The sequence below is a fragment of the Dunckerocampus dactyliophorus genome, chromosome 15 (genome assembly GCF_027744805.1).
Source record: "Dunckerocampus dactyliophorus isolate RoL2022-P2 chromosome 15, RoL_Ddac_1.1, whole genome shotgun sequence".
In the NCBI taxonomy this organism is placed as follows: Eukaryota; Metazoa; Chordata; class Actinopteri; order Syngnathiformes; family Syngnathidae; genus Dunckerocampus; species Dunckerocampus dactyliophorus.
This window is the reverse complement of record NC_072833.1, coordinates 24,742,105-24,766,288: the sequence shown is the minus strand read 5'-3', so window position 1 is coordinate 24,766,288 and position 24,184 is coordinate 24,742,105. Positions and strand designations below refer to the sequence as shown.

Here is a 24,184-nt window from a genome sequence, read left to right as displayed (position 1 = left end):
ACCAGCCAGCAGATGAGTGTGTGAAAGATGATGACATGAATCTGATATTCTTGTATTTCAAGGTAAATACTAAATACTGTGTTGAGGTTTAGAGAAATCTGCATGAGACGTTTCAACTTGCCTCATTCACTGCTTGAACAGCGTGCTGCTCTGCATGAGCAACTCCAGCATGCTAATGGAGGCTGCTGCAGCTGCGCACGCACGCACGCACGCACGCACGCACACACACGCACACGCACAGAGGAGGTGATTACACATGCAGAACCTTGCATTCTGGACTAGTCACAGCGATTCCAGCGTCTTGTTGAGGAGACAAGCTTTGTGTTGGCACTCCTGCAACATTTTCCCACTTTGTGTGCTGACTTTGTTTGGCCCATCTGTGTTGCACACACACATACACACACACACACGCGCACACACACACACATACACACGCACGCACGCACGCACGCACGCACACCCTCCGCCTCGCCGTCTTCTCCATAGCAACATGACGAACTCGTCACTTTTGATGGCGCTTTAGGAACGGAAGCAGCACCCCCCCCACCGCAGCCATTGAGAGATTTACAGTATTGTTGTATTTGAACGCATCACTGAACACTCGAACCTCCTCTCGAGCCAAGAATAGCCCCTCTGAAGGACTCCAACGTGAAATGTTCTACTTTGCCCCGGACGACGTTAAACAAATGAGGACATGATGACGTTATTCGACCTGTTGGTTCCCCCTCAGCTTCACATTTGCGTTCATTGTCATACAAACTTACTTCTAGCAAAGTGTTGACGTGGCTGTGGTCACTCGACCTCATTTACTTGATATATGGTGGGGGTGGGGTGGGGGGGCAAGTAACACAGATTAGTCAGCAGATTACATGACGAGACAGCAGCAACCATCTGTACAGTACTTCACTCTTTTGTCCAAATATACAGGAAATATTCAATAATATGCCGAAATACAATTGTATTTAGTCAAATTAAATGAAATTACAAATTACATATATGTTTATGAATAATAATTAAATTAAATTAGTATAAATACTATGACAAGATTTTTAAATAAACCCTTTTTACGTCAAAACAAACAAAATCAAATGTGTGTTTTGTGTAAATACACGACAAATATATCTCTAAATCAAATTGTATAAAACTAAACTACTATTATTTAAATATAAATTAAATATATATTTCTAAATATCTCCAACATTATTTTATGAATTATATTAAAATATTATAAATATGATGACAAAATTTGTAAATAAACATTTCTTACATGTAAATCAGTGGTCACCAACCTTTATATATATATATATATATATATATATATATATATATATATATATATATATATATATTTCAATTATACATATTTCTTTATTGATTATTTTGTAGAAAGGTTTTAAAATAAATTAAAAAGTGATAGATATTTAAAGCGTTGTATTTAAATACAGAGCTTTGTGTTATTATTGGTGGTTGGTGTCACTATTTCAGCTTGTTCTCACTGTGCCGTTTGCTCTATTTTCACCATTTTTGCTGTTTTTCTTTTATTTGATTTTGTTTCTGCAGTGATGCAATGACAAATTAGCCACGGTCCGCAGATGACCCTTGGGCCGCACTTTGGGCACCCCAAGTTTTGTGGCATTTTTTGGAGGCGCACGTCTATGGATCATACTTGTGCCTTCATTTTAAGGACGAAAGGCTGATTTTGAGCCACAACGTGCAATAATTACTGTTGTGTGAGCAGGCACGTCGCTGCACGCTGACACACTCTCTCTTCTTGTTGCTCAACCTGTGAGCGCGAGGTGAGCCGGTGTACGTGTGTGCGCTCCTGGTACCTCCGGTCAGGTTTTGGGTACTGGCCTCCTGGCTGGAGCTTGCGGGTTGCCTGGAGAGCGGCAAGGCGTGCGGACGTGTTTCATGGTCAAAATGTGTCCCTGTTGGTCACTCTCCGGGAGGGGAGGGCCTGATGCAATACATTTTTTTCCTAATATTCTCGCGATCGAGCGGCAAAGTCCCAAAAATTGACTAGTCACTCGCCATCGGCGGGTTGGTGACCCCTGGTCTACTGTAAATAAATACATATAAAATCAAATGTGTTGTTTTGTCTAAATACACAGAAAATATTTCTAAATAAATTTGTATACAATGTTATTAGAATTATTTACATATATATTTATAAAGATCTATAACATTATTTTATGAATTATAATACATATTACATAAATTAGATGTAATTATATGTACATATTACATACATTATATGTACATAATATATAAATTATAATACATATTACATAAATGATATGTACATAATACATAAATTATAATACATATTACATAAATGATATGTACATAATACATAAATTATAATACATATTACATAAATGATATGTACATAATACATAAATTATAATACATATTACATAAATTATATGTACATAATATATAAATTATAATACATATTACGATGACGAGATTGTTAAATAAAAATTTCTTATGTTTAACTGAAAACATATACTGTAAAATTCATATAAATATAAATTTGTTTTGTCTAAAAATACGCAGAAAATCTAAAATAATACGTCTAAATAAAATATTGCACTTAAATTCTAAATGAAATGTATTTATAACTATAACATTAAATTCTAATAATATGTCATATATAATATGTCATCTTAATAAACATTAAGATGACAAGTATTTTACATAAACATTTCTTACGTCTAAATAAACACACATAAAATCAAATGTGTGTTTTGTCTAAATACACAAAATATTACATAATATGTCTAAATAAAATGGTATTAAATTATAATAAATATGACGATGATGACGACATTATTAACTAAACATTTATTATGTCTAAATAAATACATAGAAAATAAATATAAATACATGTACATTTTTGTTTTGTCCAAATACACAGAAAATATCAAATGTCTGAACAAAATGGCATTAAATGAAATTAGTATTTTTTGAAATGATAAATGAAATACACACAGTATTTCCCAACATCCGTAAAAGTATCTGTGATATTATATTTCAAATAATTCTGAATCAATTATTTTATTTTTAAATAAATATATTTTATGTCTAAATAAATACATCTAAAATAAATATCAATTCATTCAATCATACATTTTAAGTCAAATATCAATTTTTAATAAATTACATTAAATTCTAATACATGTTTTTTTATGTCACGATAGATACAGCTAAAATAGATATAAATACGTATGACCTAAATCAAATAAAATAAATTGAATCATGTTTTAAATTAAATATGTATTTACATAAATTTAAAAAATGATATTAAATTGTAACACATATGACTTCTGATGACTGAATAAATACATATAAAATATTTCACATATATAATACTAATACTCCTCCTCCTCCTCATAATAATAATAATAATAATAATAATAATAATAATAATAATAATAATAAAGCGGGCCAAACACCATTAATAAATAGAAGAGTTTTCTGCCTTAATAAATGAGAACATAGAATTTTTGAAAAAGCAATGCATGCATGCAGTGTTGCCAAAGAGTGACAGACACGCCGTGCGGTGGAGCTGCCTTTGATTTAGGTTACCTTTGTATTTAGCGGGATTAGCAGCATGTGGATTACACACAGACACACAAAATACACACTTCTGCAGCGCATCCCGTGTGGCCTGAGACAACAACAGTCTTTGACTTGGAGGAAGAAAAAAAAACAAAAAAAAAACAGATAAGGAAGACGCAGCTGGCCACTGGAGACCATCTCGTTTCAGCGTTTGCCCGTTGTGGGGGCTCACACTGTCGTGATCGGGTGTGCAGCGGAAAAGTAACACTTTCACTTGCAGCCTGCAGACATGTTGTTGTTGTTGCCTTTGCAGGACAAACAGTGGGATTAGTGGGAGGCAGGCTGGTGCTGCGAGCGGTGGTGGGGTGGGCCGTGTGGCAGGCGGGGGTGGGTGCCAGAGAAGGGCGCTCTTCCAGTTGTGACAGATAGTAGGTCAGAGGAGCCAACAGATGGCCAGGAAACTCCCTCCCTTCCTCCACTCTTCCCCGCGCGCCACGGGATGTCCTACAAACGCAGCTAGCTAGCCGGCAGCCACAGACGCCAACCCGCCGCGTGTCGGCAAGTGAGTGACAGCTTGACTTTATATCACGAGGACGGTGCGAGGAGAAATTCACTTCGGTCTTGTTGTAAAAGGTTTTTTGATTAGCCCTCGGCATATTCTGACATTTCAATTCAATGATTATTATTGAGATACATTAATAGATATTACGCTAACATCCCCACTAATCCCTCCTTTATGGCCGTTCATTGGTTCCAGACTCGACCGTGATGAGTCCATTTCCACCACGTAGGATTCCTTTATTTATAAATAGAATATTTTTGTAGTTAGAGCAGGGGTGCCCAAAGTGACCCGCGACATTCTAGAAATATAACTGTACTCATTCAACACCAAAGACGTAGTTTTTATAAACCCGAACGCCCGATCCCAACAACGTATTCATACGTCTTTCACGTTTTTTTTTTTTGCACGAGAGGCTAAAAGAGGTGATGATGCAACTCCCCACTAATGCACTAATGCTTCAGAGCAATTTTAAGCCATAAAAACGGCCACCAGGTCGCAGAAGTGCATTTGATAAAAGCTCGGCTGGGCTCATGAGGACAGAAGAATCACACATGACAGGAAGGAGGAAGTGAGAGAGCGTGGAGAAGTGTAGCGTGCGGAAGGTTACGCATTGTAGGGAAATTTTAACGCATGCACACATGCGCGCGTGCACACATAGTTCAGTTCCAAATGTGAAAATTGTAAATAGTTCATGGTGTTATATTTTGAAATAAATTGTTATTTTGATGTAAAACCCTTTTTTTTATGTTGTGGTACAGTTGTTAAGGTATTTGAGCTGTCACAAAAAGCAAAAAATAATAATAATTGTGTCAAAGTGAAAGTTTTGCTTGAAATTGATCTTTTCACAAAAAGCTGGTTTTCTCCCTTTTCTAGTTGGGAACTGATATTTACCTGAAACGTACCTATGTTCTACTGCTGATTGCTAAAGAACGCAAAAAGGTAGACGCAAACTTTTTTTTCTGATTAAAGACGGGATTCAAATCTTTCTTTTGGTAGGTTCCATGTTTATATAGCCATAGGACACAATATTCTGTGTGCCTTGAAAGATCCGTCCAAATCGTCTAAAATGGTCGCTACTGAAGGGGTTGTCTTTTGAAAAATGGCCGGGATTGAATTGAAGAAAACATTCTGGGGGAAAAAAAAAACAGCAAAAATTGACAAGAATAAAGTCACGATATGAGGAGAAAAAAGTTACAATCTAACGAGAAAAAGTCATAATTTTTATGAGAATAACGTCGTAATATTATGAGGAAAAATAACATCATTTTAGTAGCATAAAGTTGAAATATTAAAGAACGAGTTCATTTTTTTAAAGTTGTAATATGAAAAAAATATGAAAAAGAGTTCTAATGATAAAGTTAAAAAGTCCGAATTGCAAGAACAAAGTCAAAATAACTGAAAACCCCCCCAGCAGAAATGGAAAAAAACAGCCAAAACTTTACAAGAATAAAGTCACAATATGAAGAGAAAAAAGAGAGCTGTAATTTTACAAGAATAAAGTAATAATATAATGAAGACAAGTAACGTCATTTTAGTAGCTTAGAGTTGAAATATTAAAGAAAACATATTTTTTTCAAGTGGCAATTTTAAAAGAAAACAAACAAAAGAACAAATTCTCCTTCCTGAGCCGCCACCTTATTGTGGTGAAGGAGTTGGCGTGTCCCAATGATCCCAGGAGCTAAGTTGTCTGGGGGGGCTTTTACGTCCCTGGTAGAGTCACCCATGACAAACGGGTCCTGGGGAGGGACCAAACAAGAGTGGCTCAAATAAAGTTGTCAGTTTTGGAAAATTAGGTTGCTGGGAATAACTTCATAATATTGCGAGAAGAACGTTTACAAGAAGAAAGTTGAAATAGTTGGAAAATGACAAAAAAACAACAACAGCAGAAATGGAAAAAACAGCTGTAATTTTACGAGAATAAAGTCTAAATATTAACAAAAAAAAGTTGAATTCTAACAAGAAAAAAAGTCGCAATTTTACTAAAATAAACTGAATATTATGATGTTATAAAATAATGTCATTTTAGTAGCATAGAGATGAAATACTAAAGAAAAAATATGTTCTGTTTTTAAAAGTTGTATTATGACGAGAAACAAACAAAACACAATCCAGCTGCCATTAAAATTAGTTTAGGGGAAAAAGTAAAAATATTATGGGAATAAAGTCATAATATTACAAAAAGAAAATGTACGAATGAAGACGAATGTTGATATATTTGGAAAATGTATAAAAAAAAAAAAATGGGTGAAAAAAAGCAAATAGTGAAGTTGATATTAATAACAGGCCTTTTCACCTATGTCACAAAGTTGAGATGCACTTTTTTCTCGAAATATATATACATATACACATATATACATATATATATACAGTCAAACCTGTCTATAGCGGCCACTAAAGGGAAACAGCAAAAGTGGCCGCTATAGGCAGGTGGCTGTTATAGACAGGTTGGCGGCCATTTTGAATTTGTGCGTGCACATATTAACATGTCTGTGATTAGAAGCTTGTTGTGTTTGCAGATACATATAATTATACTGTTACATGTTGACCAGTAGAGGGCACTGTGGGACTGCGGATAAAAGTTGTAAAGAACAACTAGGCTTGTTATTCTACACCACCCACAGAACAAAGCTGTGCTACTTTTTATACGGCAGTGTCATTACAGCTTTAGTTCATCAGGAAGTGACGGGAAGTGACGGTGCGACGTCCCGAGCAAGAGAGCTAGGCTCAGTGCTAGCTGTGAGTGTCGAGAGAGTTGGGAAGTGTGTTTATGTTGGCGTGGATGTAAAGTCCTGCAGTGTTCTCCGCTGTTAATAAAGCCATTAAAGTGCATCGGCGACGTGAGTCTCTCCTTCCCCACAACAAGCGGCATTACAGTATTGACCAGTGCACATTGTCTCACACCAGGAAATAAACGGTGTCACTGTCTGCAACAAGCTCCAAAGAAGACGGCTTTTTTATGTGGAACAACTGACAGTTTGTGTGGATCTTGTGAATGATTGTGACTGAGCTAGGACTCAGTAATTAAAGTCTACACTTGATGGCTTCATTGATTAAAAAACAAAACTTTTTTGTGCATGAAGCTTCTGCTTGAGTCGGCATTTTGGCCGCTATATGCGGTCAGATATTGACCGAGGGATACAAAACGGGTGGCCGCTGGCCGCATTAGAAAGGTGACCGCTATACACAGGGTCTATAACACGCAAATTTTCTGCGGGGGATTTTTCAGTGGCCGATATATATATATACAGTATATATATATATATATATATATATATATATGTACACACACACACACACACACACACACACACACACACATTTACATACGTGTGTGTATATATATGTATATGTACTGTATGTATGTATATATACACACATACATATATATGAAATATTTATATATATAAATGCTTAATTTAGGCAAAAAAATATGTCAAATTTGCTAAAATACGCATATTTTTTGACTAGTATTGGGCCGTATTCAACCACGAAGCAGCATGATTTTTGAATATATTTTAGAAAAACTGTGATACAGTACAGCCGCAAAATTCGAAGTGGGGTTCCGAGGGATGACTGTAATATCTAATAATATATCTCATTAATAATCAATAAAGTGGGTAGTCACTTCGCACACACTAGCACGGCAATCGGTGTCCTTCCTGCCTTCCTTCTTTCCTTGCTTCCGAGTGGACTGATCTATATTTGGAGACAACCAATCGGAGGTGCGGAGGCGCTGCGGTGGTCGGTGCTTTGCGTCAGAAATAGCATCATCTCTCAGCCCGCCATCACTGCTCTCCTTTCAAGCGATCCCTGGCAGGTGAATGTGCTTTGACAAGCCATGAATCCAAGCTGCTCCATCAGCCACCATGAAACCTGTCAGTCACGTCGCCTCACAAGAAAGCATTCATCAGCAGCGCCACCCTGCACGACTCTCTAAAGCTGTCTAGAAGTGCAGCCTAATCCACACACACACAGAAAATAATGGATGCGGTCAACGGCTGCATGGCACCAGGGTTCATCTGGTTTGGCAGGCCAGTCACTGGTCAGCGGGCGAGTGGCGGCTTAGCGCTGACCCAAGGGAGGGACAGGGCGGCAGAATAACAAGGTCAGCGTCTGACCGAGGCTGGAATGATTGTGCCACAAAGAAAACGTGAGCGACAGCTAACTAACGCGTGTAGTTTTTTTGTTTTGTTTGTTTGTTTGTTTGTTTTTTACACAGGCTTGACATGACAATGCCACAATATGCATCTAACTTGGGGTTTTTTTGTGGGTTTTCTTTTACATCACATACCTAAAACACAAACATGCTGTCCCATTAGGGCCGGGGTGTCCAAAGTGCGGCCCCCGGGACCATTTATGGCCCGTGGGTCTTTTTTATTGTTTTATTAGCTTGTGGCATATTCAAAAAATATAATTTAACAAGAAAACTTTTTTAAAAAGAAAAACACTGTTCCATATTTATTTATTTATTCTTATTTTATTTTATTTTTCTTATCTCACTTTTCTCGCTTTGTTTGATTGTTTTTTTTTATTGTTTAAGTTTATTATGACATTTTTGCAGAGCTGCTGGAAATGTGAATTTCTCTTGGAGATGAATAAAGTATCTATCAAAAATGGAAAAATCAGCAGTAATTTTCCAAGAATAAAGTCAAAATATTATGAAAAAAATAATGTCATTTTAGTAGCATAGAGTCGAAATATAAAAGACAAAATACAGATTTTTAAGTTGCAATGTTATGAGAAACAAAGAGAAGAACACATCAAATTGTCGTTTTTGGAATATTTGGTTCCTGGGAATAAATTCATAATATTACAAGAAAAAAATTTAAAAAGGAGAAAGTTGAAATAGTTGGAAAATAAATTTCCAAAACACAGAAATGGAAAAAACACCTGTAATTTTATGAAAATAAAGTCAAAATATGAGAAAAAGTCATATTCTAACGAGAAAAAAAGTTGCAATTTTACGAGAATAAAAAAAATAATGTCATTTTTAATGTCATGGGGTTTTTTAGGTCGTAATATTATGAGAAACAAACAAAACAAGACAAAGTTGTCATTTTTGGAAAATTAGGTTGCAGAAAATGTTATAATATTACAAGAATAAAGTCCAAATATTATGGGAATAAATTCATAATATTACGATAAGAACATACACAAGAAGGAAGTTGAAATAATTGGAAAAAAGCCCCAGCAGAAATTTGAAAAAAAAACTGTTGTAATTTTAAAAGAATAAAGTCAAAATATGAAGACAGAAAAGTCTTGCACCAGCCTTGCAGACTAGAGCTGTCCTATCTAGTCTGACTGGTGTGTGTGTCCCCTACCTAGTCTTTGAGCATGAACTGATGAGGCCTGCTCGGATGAGAGGCGAAACTTCTTCTAAGTCAGCACCAGGGTTTCCGCTAGATGTAATTGATCGTGGCGGTGCACCACTCCAAAACAAAAGCCGCCACACTTTAAAAATGAGTTTTTTTTGTTTTTTTTTACTTGAAAACAGTTTTAAGTAATATATTGTATGAATGTATATATATATGCTATATAGATACATGTATAGCTTATTATTTACGCACATATTGACCACAATTAGTTTGAAAACAATTTAAAATATCATAAAAATATTTCACTGCGCTTTATTTTGATAAGCATGCACCGGAATTGCCTGTCTGCCTTGCTGGCACTTGGCCAGTGACCAGATACGCGACACCTCTTGTGTTGACTTTCACTTTGTTTCTTAGTGTCGGGAGAATGAACAGCCCGTGAAATGTGCAGTCAATCGACGACAGCTTGTCACATGCTAAGCCTATCTACGCCAGCGTGTGTGGTCGCTCACGTTTCAATCTCATTCCACTCTCTGGCATTTTGGTTTACATGCCTGGCTGGCGGCATCCAGCTGACTCGGAGCTACAAGTGTTTTTTACGTTCATGGGATACATCAATCATCCATCATCATCACAACTTACTTTTCTAAAGTGTCACTTCACAATCTTGCTCTATCGTTATCATTATAATACTCATGGCTTGTCTTCAAAACACTAGTTGTGTGTCGAAGTTATGCACCTGAAACACGTAGCGTGTATGGCTTTAGACAGTGATGCTATCACTGGGGTCTCCAACAGGTAGCTCGCAAGCTAGCAGCAGCTCACCAGCTGATGTTGAGTAATTCACCAAAGAATATTTGCTTCACCTCTTAGTATTTTTATAGATGTCGTATTCAAACATGACGCCAGTATTCAAAGACAAATGAGCACACTGAGTGGAGATAAAGTGCAATGTAAATGTTGGCAGTGCTCTCAGCAACTTTGCCATTAAATTAAACGTTTTGCAATGTTCTCGGTTCATGTTCGGCTAGTCGTTGAAAAATGTTTGATAAATAGTAAATAAGTCATAAAAAAATGTATATTTGTCATTCAAAAAAAAAATGCAGACGCAGCAGCGGCACGACACAGCGGCGGCAGTCCACCCTCCTGTGCCGCCCACCACCACAGCTTCAAAAAATCCTAGCAGAAACCCTGAGTCCAGTGGCAACTGATTGATGCCCTGAGAATACAATGACCTGGATGAACGAGAGTATTCACAGGCATCAAGAAATATATATTTGTAAAAAGCTAGGGTCGGCGCGGGGCGACAAATCTCCGCTTTAACAAGCTTATCCAACACTACAGACGGGACGGCGCTTGTTTTGCTACTGATGGCGCTAATGGATGATAAACCCTGCGAGAGAGATGTTACATAACTGAACTGGTGGCGCTCACCTGGACGAGTGGGCACACGCTCAGCCTGCCCAACACTGCAGGGCTGAAACAAAGAGGGACGGCGTGACCTTGTTGATTGCAGCCTGTCTGCCCCCCTCCCGCCCCCAAAGAAACACGGCAGGGTGTCTGGATACAAACCCAGAACCCAAACACATTGCTACCACCAAACACACACCATTCAGCAACACAACACACACACAATAAAATGGAAGCCGTGCGTACTTGTTCCTTGTTGCTGAGGCAACGGGAACCCAAAAGGTGTTTGTGATGAGCACAGGAGGGAGATAAAACGCGTCATTACACACAAAAAATGTGCCGTTTAAGACGACACTCTGTGAATTTTCTCATGAGCCTTCGTGCGACCTTGTTATCAAAGCAGGATTCACAAACCTGTATGCCTGAACCCACACAAATATTAGCTCAAAGAGACGTATGCTTGTACCCACCCCAGTACGAGCTCATAAAAAGACATATGCTTGTACCCACCCCAGTATGACCTTATAAAAAGACATATGCTTGTACCCACCCCAGTATGACCTTATAAAAAGACATATGCTTGGACCCACCCCAAGATGAGCTCATGAAAAGACGTATGCTTGTACCCACCCCAATATGAGCTTATAAAAGACGTATGCTTGTACCCACCCCAATATGAGCTTATAAAAGACGTATGCTTGTACCCACCCCAATATGATTTTTGTACCCACCCCAGTATGAGCTTATAGAGACGGATGCTTGTACCCACCCCAATATGAGCTTATAAAAGAGGTATGCTTGTACCCACCCCAATATGATTTTTGTACCCACCCCAGTATGAGCTTATAGAGACGGATGCTTGTACCCACCCCAGTATGAGCTTTGTACCCACCCCAGTATGAGCTTATAAAGACGGATGCTTGTACCCACCCCAGTATGAGCTTATAAAGACGGATGCTTGTACCCACCCCAGTATGAGCTCATGAAAAGACGTCTGAATGAAGGTAAAAGTAGGCTTAAATGTTCATGCATCCCTTCCATTCATCATTCATATGCATTTAGAATTGCATCATTTGTCATTTTCAGGTTCAAGTTGATCCAAACTGCCTTAATAACTCTGCAAACATGGTGGAGGTCCCACACAAACACGCCAGCACAAACGTATGGAAGCCCGTTTCCGCCGCTATCAGACAAAAAATATCCCAATGGCGAGTCATGATTATGAGAGAAAAAGCCGAAAGGATGAGATAAAAAGCGTAATTTCTGAGACACAAACTGCCGCCTTCTTCACATGGTACTCGGCACATTCGCAGTTTGTATCTCAGAAATTACGCTTTTTATCTCATCATTTTGACTTTTTGATCTCATAATTTCACATTTTTATCTCATAATTCTGACTTTATCTCATAATTACTATTAGTCTCATAACTATGACTTTTTATCATGTAATTTTTACTTTTTATCTTATAATTATGATTTTCAGAATTTCGACTTTTTATCTCCTAATTATAACTATTAGTCTCATAATTATGACTTTTTATCTTGTAATTTCGACTTTTTATCTTATAATTATAACTATTAGTCTCATAATTATGACTTTTTATCTTGTAATTATGATTTTTTTATCTCATAATTTAGAATTATGACTTTATCTCATAATTTTGCCTTTTTAATCTTGTAATTGACTTTTTAGCACATAATTTTGAGTTTATCTCATAATTACTATTAGTCTCATAACTATGACTTTTTATCTTGTAATTTTTACTTTTTATCTTATAATTATGACTTTCAGAATTTCGACTTTTTATCTCCTAATTATAACTGTTAGTCTCATAATTATGACTTTTTATCTTGTAATTTCGATTTTTTATCTTATAATTATGTTTTTTTATCTCATAATTTAGAATTATGACTTTATCTCATAATTTTGCCTTTTTAATCTTGTAATTGACTTTTTAGCTCATAATTTTGAGTTTCTCATAATTTCGACCTTTTACCTCATAATTATGACTATATCATAATTATTATAACTTTACATCATTTTGACTTTTTATCTTATAATTTCTACTTTTGATCTCATAATTCTGACTTTATCTCATAATTACTATTAGTCTTATAACTATGACTTTTTATCTTGTAATTTTTATCTTATAATTACGATTTTTTTATCTTGTAATTTCAACTTTTTATCTTATAATTATGATTTTCAGAATTTCGACTTTTTATCTCATAATTATAGCCATTAGTCTCATAATTATGACTTTTTATCTTGTAATTTCGACTTTTTATCTTATAATTATGATTTTTTTGATCTCATAATTTAGAATTATGACTTTCTCATAATTTTGCCTTTTTAATCTTGTAATTGACTTTTTAGCTCATATTTTGAGTTTATCTCATAATTTCGACCTTTTATCTCATAATTATGACTATATCATAATTATTATAACTTTACATCTTGTCATTTTGACTTTTTATCTTATAATTTCTACTTGTGATCTCATAATTATGACTTTTTATCTCATAATTTCAATTTTTGATCTCATAATTTCACCTTTTTAATCTCATACTTATGACATTTATCTTTTAATTTTGAGTTTTATCCCATAATTTGACCTTTTTATCTCACACTTATGACTTATAATCAGGATAAGCCCTTCTTTCAGTGGCGGAAACGAGCTTCCATACGAACGAGACGTGACGACACGAGTGCTGCTATTTTCACAAACGGCGGCAGCAGACAAGGTGATAAAGAACAAAAGCTGAAAGAAGAAGAAGAGAGGCTTGAGTGGGACCACCACACAAGTGCTACATTTCGCCACTTCCTGCAGACTCGAGAGTGTTAAATGAAGGGGTAAAGAAAGAGTTAACACCCGTCCACACCACCATCACCCCGATACAACAAGACCTGATTGTGGCCGCAGATGGGAGGAAACGGGCGCTAAAAATGGGCGCTTCCTGTTTGGCGAGTGAGAGAGAGAGGGAGAGAGAGAGAGAAAGGGAAGTCACTTCACAACCGATTCATCCGCGTGACATTTGAGACGCATAATAACACAATGCCCCTCCCCTTTGACCCCGGTCCTCCTTTGACACGCATCCTCCGCCCCACCCCCTGCATCAATCTCCATAAGAAAGAGTACAGTGCAGAACCAAGGCCAAAGACGTCTGCAGAGTCAAATTCTTACGATGAATTGCACAGTGATGCCGTGTCGTTCCACAACAACAACAATAAACTGTTACAGTAAGCACCATTCGCTTTGTAAACATTAGCTTGTGCGGGTGCACCCCAGCTAGCTTAGTTGGTAAATACTGAGGTACACCTACGGCAGTGTTGCACACAGGACTGCAAACTATCTGTGGTGTTGGCCAAAACGCAAATGGCAGCCGGTGAATGTGTTTTTATGTTGACAGATTTTTTTTTTAATTTAACACCGGAGTGGGGGAAATCAAATGTGCGTTTTTGAAAATAGCCGTCTTCGTGTGGACGTGGGGGGGAGTGAGGAGAACGCAAAGAGCGATGCAGTAAAATTTTGCAACTTCACTCTGTCACAGCTTCAAAAATATATTAATTAATAAATCATGCTGTTTTGTGCTTGAATATGGCCTTTTATTTGCAAAGCAAATGTTTTGCAAATGCATTTTTGGCGTTGCCTAAATGAGTCATTCTCAAGCATAAAAATGGCTAAATGAAGTCAAATACAAATACTCTATAAGGCATTCAGAAGATACGTTCAAGGGCATTGTGGTGATATGTAGTATTCTACACTGGTCACTAGGTGTCAGTAATGTTACATTGATGGGACAATAGCCACCGCAGGAAGTACTGTACAGAACAGGAAGTAATAAAACAAAGAATCTCCCGATGCTAATGTGTGAGTCTATATTATGCCTTATTTATGTCTTATTTTCTCTGATGATGTCTACTACATTGGGTAATAGGATTGTAAGTTGACTATCGGGGTGTTATTTCATGTCTAGAGGGCTCTTAATAATGTTAAAAAGTGTATATAGAAGGTCGTAAACAGGTTTTCTATGCTCAACTACCAGAATATTCCATTTATAAATAAAGTTGGCGCTAATTCACTTATCACGGTCGGGTTTGGAACCAATTAACCGCCACAAACAAGGAATGACTGTACGTTCTTTCACGGTAGTGTCTCCAAGGGTGTACGATAAGACCAGAATAAATCGCTAAACTTGTTGAGAGTTGCTTTTTTTTTTTTTAGTTGCTAAGCTAAATTCCCCCCTGCTCCTTCTTCTTATTCCCTGGCAGACCAGATGTGTATGGGGTGTGTTAAGAAGCGGAGTTGGAGTGGCACGCTACACAATCAGACCCGTTGCAACGTGTTCATGAGCGGCAAATACATTTTTAAAAAAAGCAGTGCCCAATGTATCTGTGGCGGCCCAAATTCAGTGGGGGTGGCCCGCCCTCCTATTTATCTGTTTGCATAAAGCACACGGGTGCAACCACAGCAATTTTTGACGTGATCTGGCGCAATCCGCAGTCAGCTGCTGGCAGTGGATGTTCCACCAGCAGCAGCAGAGCCGCTGGAGCCCTCGCATAGCTTCTCTTTCAGCTGACCGAGCCCAAGATGATCCCCTGAGGCTCCAAAATGCCCGCCCTGCCGCTGCACTCATGCTGGCGTCAACACCAATGGAGCATCAGCTGGCGCCATCCAAACACGAGCTGCAGATGTAAACCCGCCCACGGCGCACAGGCAAGCTAATACCGTCATCTCGTCTCACCTTGATGGGCTCCGAGCTGAAGCGGATCTTCCTGGAAGGGGGCGGGTCCTCCTCCACGGGCAACCCGGCAATCTCCACGCAGCTGGACTCGGCCTCGTAGCTGTCGCCGTCGTCGCCTTCATCGTCGTCCTCCTGGCTTCCTCCGTCGTCATCTCCCAGAGTCCTGCGATCCTCCACCCCCTCCTGTCCGAGCACCTGGCCCCCTGTTGATGCAGTTTCTCCATTCTCTGCCCGGACGCGGGCCTGGCACGCTGCGATGATGGCCTCCTCCCGTTTGTCGGCTTTCGCCTCCACGCCAGCGTCAGACACAGTCTTTGCCCTGTGCTGCTCCACCTCAGCACTGGAGGCCGTTTGACCCCCGTTCATGCTTTCGGCCCTCCTGGGTCGTCCCTCTTGCTTGGGTTTCTCGTCCCCCTGGTTGTTGGCGGCCAAGGCACTCGCCCTCTTAGTGATTATTTTGGAGTTCAGCACGCCCACCTTGGCGCTGACACCCCTGGAGGGCAGCGGAGGCGTGGACGAGAGGCGGTTCAGGTTGTTCCGCAGCTCGGCGGCCCGTTCAAACACGGCGCTGAGCTGGCTGACGGTGGGGGACACCGCCTCGCTGGCGTCCAGGCTGTCCAGGGACTCTGTGCTGCCGTTAAAGCGCGCCATCATGTCCAGCCTGCCCTCCTGCAGACCCGAGGCCTTGTCAGACTTGAGCAGGACTCTGGTGGTGGCCAGCTTGTCCTGCTGCTGCTGCTGCTCAAAGATGCGGCGGGTCTCCTGCAGCTTGGAGTAGCTCGGCGAGGAGGCCCGCTGGTGCCCATTCTCTGGTTTGGTGTCGAATTTGCTGACGCGTTCGGACACTGTGGATCCCAGCTTGAGCAGGGCGCTGTGGTCCACGTTCTCGTTCAGGCTCCCAGCCCTGGGGAGGGACAGGCGCACTGCTTTGTCGCTGTCCTTGGCTCCTTCTTCGGCCTCCGCGTCAGCCGCCGACGGCGCGGTGGTCTGCAGCTGCTGGAACATGTTCTTGATGCGGTGCACGTTCGAGCCGTACCTGCGGCCCCGGGGACCGTCCTGCACGTCCCCGTTGGCGGCGTTGTCCGCGACGGGCTTGAGGGCCTGCATCCCCGCCTCGTAGGCGCTCCTGTGCGGGGATGGGCTCCTGAGAGTGGAGCCGGCGCTCTTGGATGTGGGTTCTGTCTTCATCATGGTGGTCAAGTCAGGCGTCGCGACGGATGCTCTGCGACGGCATGTCTCCCTCCCTCACCCCCGCTGGCAAAGCTGTATTATCCACCGGCAGCCGGCTGATGCGCTCAAGCTAGCCGTGCAGGTGGAGAGAGACAAAAACAACAGATCGCATTAAAGGCCTGCGTGCACCCCGCCGCAATTCCCATGCAATGCTACGGAGAGAGTGGGCACGGTGCATCTGTCATTCGCTTGCGAGGCGAAGACGACACTTGAATATTGCGTCGATCATGCAATGAAAATTCAACAAAAAGTAGAGCAGCGATGAGCTTCGGCTTTAGCGAAGCTGACGCCAGATTGCTTACGTTTAATCCCTTTTTAAAGGCAGCATCATTTTGATCTCCTCTTTCAGCGAGCAGCAGATTTCTGGTCCTCCTCGCTGCCGCTGCCGCTGCCGCTGCTGCATGGAGAGATCCGCTGGGTCTTAGAGTCTGCCGAATATACACCGTCACACACACGAGCTAGCCACAGCACCCACTTCGAGGCTTGTATTGTCCGTCAAATGCTTCATTTATGATGTGTGTGTGAGCCGGCTGCTAACCTAGCTGTTATTGCTGAAAAAGACATGGACCGATTCAACTCAGTAATTCCTCAACAAGACTAAACAGTTAGCAAAGAGATGTGACGTTCGAAAACGAGTCGTCTTTTGAAAGCTCTATTAATGGACGCTACATACAATATTTCAGAATAATTCCCACAGATTGGTTGGATGTGTAAATTTGGGAAATTGTTCCGATACAAATGTTATCTTATAACTGCTACCAGTAATTGTTGACTTGATAAAAACGATGTATCACCGGTTTATGTATAAAAATAAATAAATAAATATAACAACGAGACCTGCGATTGGCTGAAGACCAGTCCAGGGTGTACCCCGCCTCTCGCCCGAAGTCAACTGGGATAGGCTCCAGCATACCCCCGCCACCCTAATGAGGATAAGCGGCATAGAAAATAGATGGATGGATAACAATGAGACAGTCTTTTGAACGACTCTTTGGAGGAGCGGCTCAGCAAGAGCCGGCTCCCTTCAAAGAGCCATAAATCAAATTTCTGGCTCGGATGTGACGCCTGTCGATACGAAAACGACAATACTTAGTTGACAAACTGTTGGCAATTTTGTGATAATAGAAATGTACAACGCCCCAGCACGAGCGCAAGATAGTGGTATAATACAAGAGGACTACATTTAAAAATAATGAAGTTTAATTTTAGACTCTACGGAAAAACAGACGGCCAAACTTAGCGAGAACTGACAAAACAATCGGTCGTCTTCACTAACACCGTAATAAAGTCACTGACGATACAGTAGAAACCCGCCCACACGTCAGTCGTTTTATTGTATTTTAATGCTGTTTAAATGAGTAAACTATATAGTGGTGTTTTTTTTACAAGAGTCTGAAGTAGATGAGCTGTAAAATGGCGCCATCTGCAGGTGGGAAGGCACTTCTTGGTCACGTGATCAGTGATGTCACCCTTAGTCAAACTACACTATTGTCTGTAGAAAACAGTCGGCATTCAAGTATTGGGCGATGCCTTGAAACAACAATTCAATTCACAGCTGTGATATACGCATAACATTTCAATCTATAAGAAGTGCTTGGTAGGAAAAATGCACAGTTTGACGATCACGAAGCCCACCCCTTTGGATGGAGTGCACTCACAGCGACGAACGCGCTACGAAGTCGAACTTTAATCGTTGAATCAACATTAACAGTCAAAATGAGATGTAATTTGGCAGTATGGTGAAAGTCAAGACGGTTAAAGCGATGTTATAGATTAACAGTGACAGCCTGACTGTTGCTCGCACGTCGAAACTTATACTTCCGTGGCTGGTGGTCTTAAAGGGCCAGTACACCCTTGTTTCTCTTCAGCTCGAACAAATTTTTCGCCTTTTACAACACATTTCGTGGAGAGGATACTTATGGGTATTCTCAATTTTTTTTGTTAGCCCTAATTTCAGGGCCGTCTTATTTATACATTTGAAAATCGCCTTTTAATGGCAGCGCAGTGTGTCGAAATGTCGACACACACAGGCCGCCGTACTTTGGTATTCCAAACTCGGCAAAGTCGAAGTTTGCCGAAGATGTCCGAGTGGTGGTGTCTACAGGCACAGTTCAGCAAGCTGAAATAGCGTTTATTCAGTGTCTCACAATGACGTGAACTAGAGCAAAGATTTCTTTTGTTTTTCTTTTTTCATTAGAAAATATTTATATTTATTATTCTAATATTGTTTTGACCTGATCAGCACCAGACAGAAGTGCACCGCCTACAGATGCCCGCCTGCGGCGGGAGTGTCCAAAATAACTCTGAGCAAGTCTTTTTTACTGTGCACTTGGAGCTGTCAATCACGGGCCAAAACAAGATGGCAGACTGCATGAGCTGGTTGTTCATTTTAACAGGCAAGTTTCTTAAACTTTGTGTGAGATATGACATCATCCACGGGTGCAATTTGCTATCTTGTAGAGTTTCATGTTTTGGGACTTTTGCAACAGTTGTTGGCGCGGGCCTGAGTGCGGCGCACGCAGAGATCAAATTCACCATCCCGTCAGGGCAGTTCTTCGCCTACGAGCTGATGAGGGAGACGTTCCAGAGCGACTTTGAGCCCTTGTCGAAACTCTACGGTAAGAGCCCCGGGCCTCGTCCTGTGCCTGTTGTTATCGTGGGGTCTCAGGCGTGCCTAATGTTTTGCCCAGTGAGTGTACTGTCATGTCCTTGTTGATGTGAAGCCGAGCGCCTGTACGACGACCCCATGCTGTTCAAGTGTAACAAGCAGAGCTTCCCCGACCTCCCCGAGTGGCTCCGTTTCACCCAGAGGCACCCTTACGATAACGGCTTCCTGTACGGAACGCCAACGTCTCCCGGGAAGAGTTTCATTGAGGTACAGACGAAGATGACTTGGGGTGACAAAGTACTTTCTATTGCTGAATCTAAGCAAAATGCCGCCTTGTTGCGTTTAACAGATTTATGCCATCAACAAGCGAACCTACGAAACCGCCAGACAGATTCTCGTCATCAACGTGATTGCAGGTATGAAAAAAAACCCTCACGGGGGGCGCATTCTCGGCAAATGTGCAAAGGAGTCGCATCGCTGCATACATTTATTTGTATTTGTACCTCACGCAGCTTGATTCAGATATGACGTCATGCTTCCTTACCTCTCCCCCCCAGCCAAGAGTCCCCCCTACCAAGCAGAGTTCTTCATCAAGCTGAGGGAGATTGAGAAGGTGCTGCCCACTGCTGTTCAGGACGAGATAAAGCACGACCTGCAGAAGCTGTGGGACACAGAGGCCTTAGACATCGTCAACGTCTCCAACGCGCTGGACCGCGGGGGCCGCGTGCCCCTCCCCCTGGCGGGACACTTTGAAGGGTAACCACCGGCAGTTATTAACAAGCCCGGCCACCTCCTTGTCAAGGTAACATCCGCTTTGTGTCAGCGTGTACGTGAAGGTGGGCTCCCAGCAGAACTTCTCCAGATGTCTCCTGAGGGTGCGGACGGCGGAGCATCGGGAGAAGTGTGCCGAGGCTTCGGGCGCCAAGGTCAAAGTCCCCGGGGGGTGCAACTTCTGCAGGATCCCCAGCAACTGTATCAGCTGGTGCCACACAGAACTGGTGAGACTAGGAAGACCTGGGGAGGGGGTCAAATATCCTGAGTGACCCCCTCCCCTATATCTGTCGCCCCCTACAGTTTGACTTGAGCCAGCCGGAACCGACGCCGCCTGCTCCCACCGTGGGCTCCGGCGTCCTTGAAGCCGGAGGGGAGTTCAACCCCCCCGTGTCGCCCGAGAGCAGAGACTTGTTCCCGGACTACCTGGTGACGGTCATCGTGCCGCTGATGGTGGCGCTGGTCCTCAGTCTGCTGTTGGCCTACATCATGTTTGGACGCAGAGAGGGCGTGTATGTACCCCCACCCCAACACCATCACTCCATTTCTGTCATACTCTGTTTTTTTAACCCCACCAACTGCAAAAAATGTTGATCAAAGATCATCTACTGTATATGTCAGGAGACTATAAAAACGCTCGTCAAAGATCCTCTATATATATATATATATATATATGACAAGTGCGATCTGCTGTTTTTAACCAGAGACGGCTAAAAATGCTAATCAAAGATCCTTTATATAACAGGAGCACTCTGTTGTTTCTTTTAACCACCTACTGCAGAAATGCTAGACTAAGATCCTCGATACATATGACATGAGGGCCATCCTGTTTTTCCAACCAGCGATGGCACAAACGCCCGTCAAGGATCCTCCATATGACAGGAGCGCTTTGCTATTTTTAAGGGCCGACTGTAAAAAAAAAAAAAACAAAACAACATGGAAACGCTAGTCAAAGATCCTCTACATGACAGGAGCGCTCTGCTTTTTTTTAGCCACCTACTGCAAAGATGCAAATCAAAGATCCTTCATACAGAAGAAATGCTCTACTGCAAACACACAAGCTCAAAGATCCTCTACATGCTAGCAGTGCTCCTAATGTTTTTAGACATCTACTGCAAAAATGCTAACCAAAGATTGTCTATATGGCAGGAGCGCTCTGCTGTTTTTAAATGCCTACTGCAAAAACGTAGGGTCAAAGATCTTCTACAGGACAGGAGTCCTCCTAATCTTTTTAAGCATCTACTGCTAAAATGCTAGTCAAAGATCGTTTAAATGACAAGAGGGCTCTGCTGTTTTGTAAACCCCAATTGCAAAAAATGTTGATTAAAGATCCTCTATGACAGACACACTTTGGTGTTTTGAACCAGAGGCTGCACAAATGTTCGTCAAATATCACCTATATGACAGGAGCGCGCTGTTGTTCTAAAGCACCTGTTGCAAAAACGCTAATCAAAGATCCTCTATACATATGAAAGGCGTGCTGTGTTGTTGTTTTCAGCCACTTCCTTCATAAATACTAATTAAAAATCCTCTATACGACAAGAGTGCTCCTAATTTGTAAGCATCTACTGCAAAAATGCTAATCGAAGATCCTCTGCTGTTTTTTTACCCCACTCCCACTACACAAAATGATGATCAAAGATCCTGGACACGCTGCTGTTTTTTTTTAACCAGCAAATGCAAAAATACTAATCAAAGATTCTCTATATATACACGACAGGGGTGCTCTGCCGTTTTTTTAACCACCTACTGCAAACCATGCTAATCAAAGATCCTCTACAAATACTACAGGCGAGCTCTGCTGGGTTTTTTTGTCATCTCCTGCAAAAATACTAATTAAAGATCTTCTACTTGACAACAATGCTCCGAATTTTTAAGCATCTACTGCAAAAATGCTAATCAAATACCCTTTTTATAACAGCTGCTGTTTGTGATTGCACGCTGACGCTAGCTTGGTACATGTCGGTGTATCTGTGTTGCTGTGAGTCATATCACTCAAAGCGAGCGCGTATTGGTGATCCAAAAGTGACACTTTGATGTTTTGTTGCAGCGGAAAGAGGAACGCACGAACAAACCAGTGAGTAAATCAAGTGCTTGCTTAAATTGTTGCTGAAAGACGTGATTTGAAGCACGCGGGCGTCCTGCAGGATCCAGCTGTACCACCACCACACCATCCAGGACAACACGGATGAGCTCAGGAGCATGGCCGGCCACCGCGCCGTCCCTCCGCCCCTCTCCACGCTGCCCATGTTTGACAGCCGCACGGGGGCCAGGGCCACACCGCAGCCGCCCTCCGACAGCCCCCGCGTCCCCCTCATCATGGCCCAGCAGTAAGAACCGTCCTTGCTCTCGACACAAACAGAATCTTTAAAAGACCTCAAGCTTGTCTCCTTGCACGCAGGGACCCCTACAGTGACCCTCTCCCCCGGTGAGGAGGGGACACATTTACACGCCACGCTTCATCAAGGTCATCAACCTTTTGCTCCTGTAAAGAAGTGATGGAGACGCGTTTTATCACAACTTTGCTTTTGTGAGTGAGTTTTGTGTGGAGTTGTAATAATAAAATATAATTATAATAAACATCATTATGAAAATTAGACGACTATTTACACCATAAAGCAGTTTACAGCGCTATATTTTTAAATTTTAGCCAAATGATAAATGATACTGCAATAAGCCGTTTTGTTTACTTCTTGTTTACGCGCATGAGCGATGTGCGAGTCGTGAACGGGTCGTTCACAACCGTTCCTGAATCGGTACTCACGGGTACTTATCTCCGTTAACTCGTTCACTTACTCACCCCTGCTACCGCTGCATTTAAAGAAATGAGGGGTGTTGCATATTTGATCTGTGACGCTGGTGAATCGAGTACCTGATTATCTTCAGTGAGTCACTGAAGAACTCAAGTGAGTAAAAGCAATCGACTTTTCCGTCACGAACACACATTACACATTTCTCCAACGACAGCATTTAGTATGGGAAAGTAGTAGTATGTCTCCATGAACACCACGGAGGGCTTTGGCTAAAACGTGTCGTTTTTAGTATCTAAAAAAAACCACTCTCTGTTACCAAAACCACCTATACATGAAACACCCGTGCTTAAAAAATACTCAATTTCTACCTTTAAAAACACAAAAAACCCGATTAAATGTAACAACTTACTTCTCTCGTGCTCGTCGTTATGGCAGCCATTTTGGTTTGATTGGACAAACCAACAACAAATCACATCACTGGAAAGCAGGAGGATATCGTGAGTGTAATGAAATATACAGTACATTTAAGACACAAAATGGTAAGATATACTGTAAATACAAAATATCCAATATTGTGACAGAAAGGTTGTTTTTCCCACCAAAAACCATCCATAAATCTATTCATTTTATGAGTAAAACTCCAAATTGCCCTGAATGCCTTTTTGCAACAGCTAGAGGTCGCCAAAGTAACAGTACTTGTATTGTTTTTATCCATCCATGCATTTTCTATACCGCTTCTCCTCATTAGGGTCGCGGGGTCATGCTGGAGCCTATCCCAGCCGACTATTGTTTTGTTTTGTGACTAATGTTTTTATTTGTGATTTTGGAGATGAAAGTTTAACAATACAGTGCTGTGTGTTTTTATCTCAGCAGGTGCATTTTTTGCCTTAAATGGGCATTTAATTCCAGTGAAGGAATCCAAACATTTGGCTTTGTTTTCACTGCTGCTTATGGGAAACACAAGTGCAACTGTTGTGGGTACTTGTCATGTACTACACGTGACGTTATGGGAGCCATTGTAAGGGGGGGGGGGGGGGTCACAACAGTTGCAACACAGGACAGTGAAAAGTCGGCCACGGATTAGAACCACTTCACATGCTTTATTTCAGCACCCAGAAAAAAATAATTAAAAACATCTTGATTTATTATACATGTACAACATAAGTACACAATCTCTCCTTTTCAACCATGAAAGTGGGTCTGCTTCTGGTTGTTTTTTTTTTCA

At 41.1% G+C, this 24,184-nt stretch overlaps 2 protein-coding genes and 1 non-coding gene across 7 annotated transcripts in view; 2 read left to right on the top strand and 1 right to left on the bottom strand.

The window, feature by feature from the left end:
- The window catches only part of LOC129194800 (neurabin-2-like), a 33,508-nt gene extending 15,881 nt beyond the window's left edge, over positions 1-17,627 (bottom strand). Inside the window, exons 1-2 of one of the 4 annotated variants that reach the window (XM_054800199.1) lie at positions 17,130-17,627; positions 15,598-16,897 (exon numbers count right to left, since the gene is read on the bottom strand). In XM_054800199.1, the coding sequence (XP_054656174.1) occupies positions 15,598-16,788 (1,191 nt within the window). In that variant the 5' untranslated portion in view covers positions 16,789-16,897; positions 17,130-17,627. The other 3 variants (XM_054800196.1, XM_054800198.1, XM_054800197.1) reach the window with 3 other exon arrangements.
- Positions 17,076-23,966, top strand: sgca (sarcoglycan, alpha). 2 transcript variants are annotated; one of them, XM_054800200.1, is made up of 10 exons: positions 17,076-19,223; positions 19,317-19,445; positions 19,551-19,702; positions 19,785-19,851; positions 19,993-20,191; positions 20,259-20,433; positions 20,510-20,718; positions 22,257-22,283; positions 22,354-22,536; positions 22,608-23,966. In XM_054800200.1, exons 1-10 carry the CDS (start codon positions 19,097-19,099, stop codon positions 22,636-22,638), a joined length of 1,299 nt encoding a protein of 432 aa, XP_054656175.1. In that variant the 5' UTR covers positions 17,076-19,096; the 3' UTR covers positions 22,639-23,966. The 2 variants fall into 2 exon arrangements, with proteins under 2 accessions (XP_054656175.1, XP_054656176.1); XM_054800201.1 differs by lacking the exon at positions 17,076-19,223 and having other exon boundaries at positions 19,312-19,445; positions 19,518-19,702.
- Positions 18,676-18,789, top strand: LOC129168575 (U5 spliceosomal RNA). The gene has a single exon (XR_008566288.1). It is a non-coding gene; the product is annotated as a U5 spliceosomal RNA (small nuclear RNA).
- Positions 23,967-24,184: the final 218 nt, after the last annotated feature.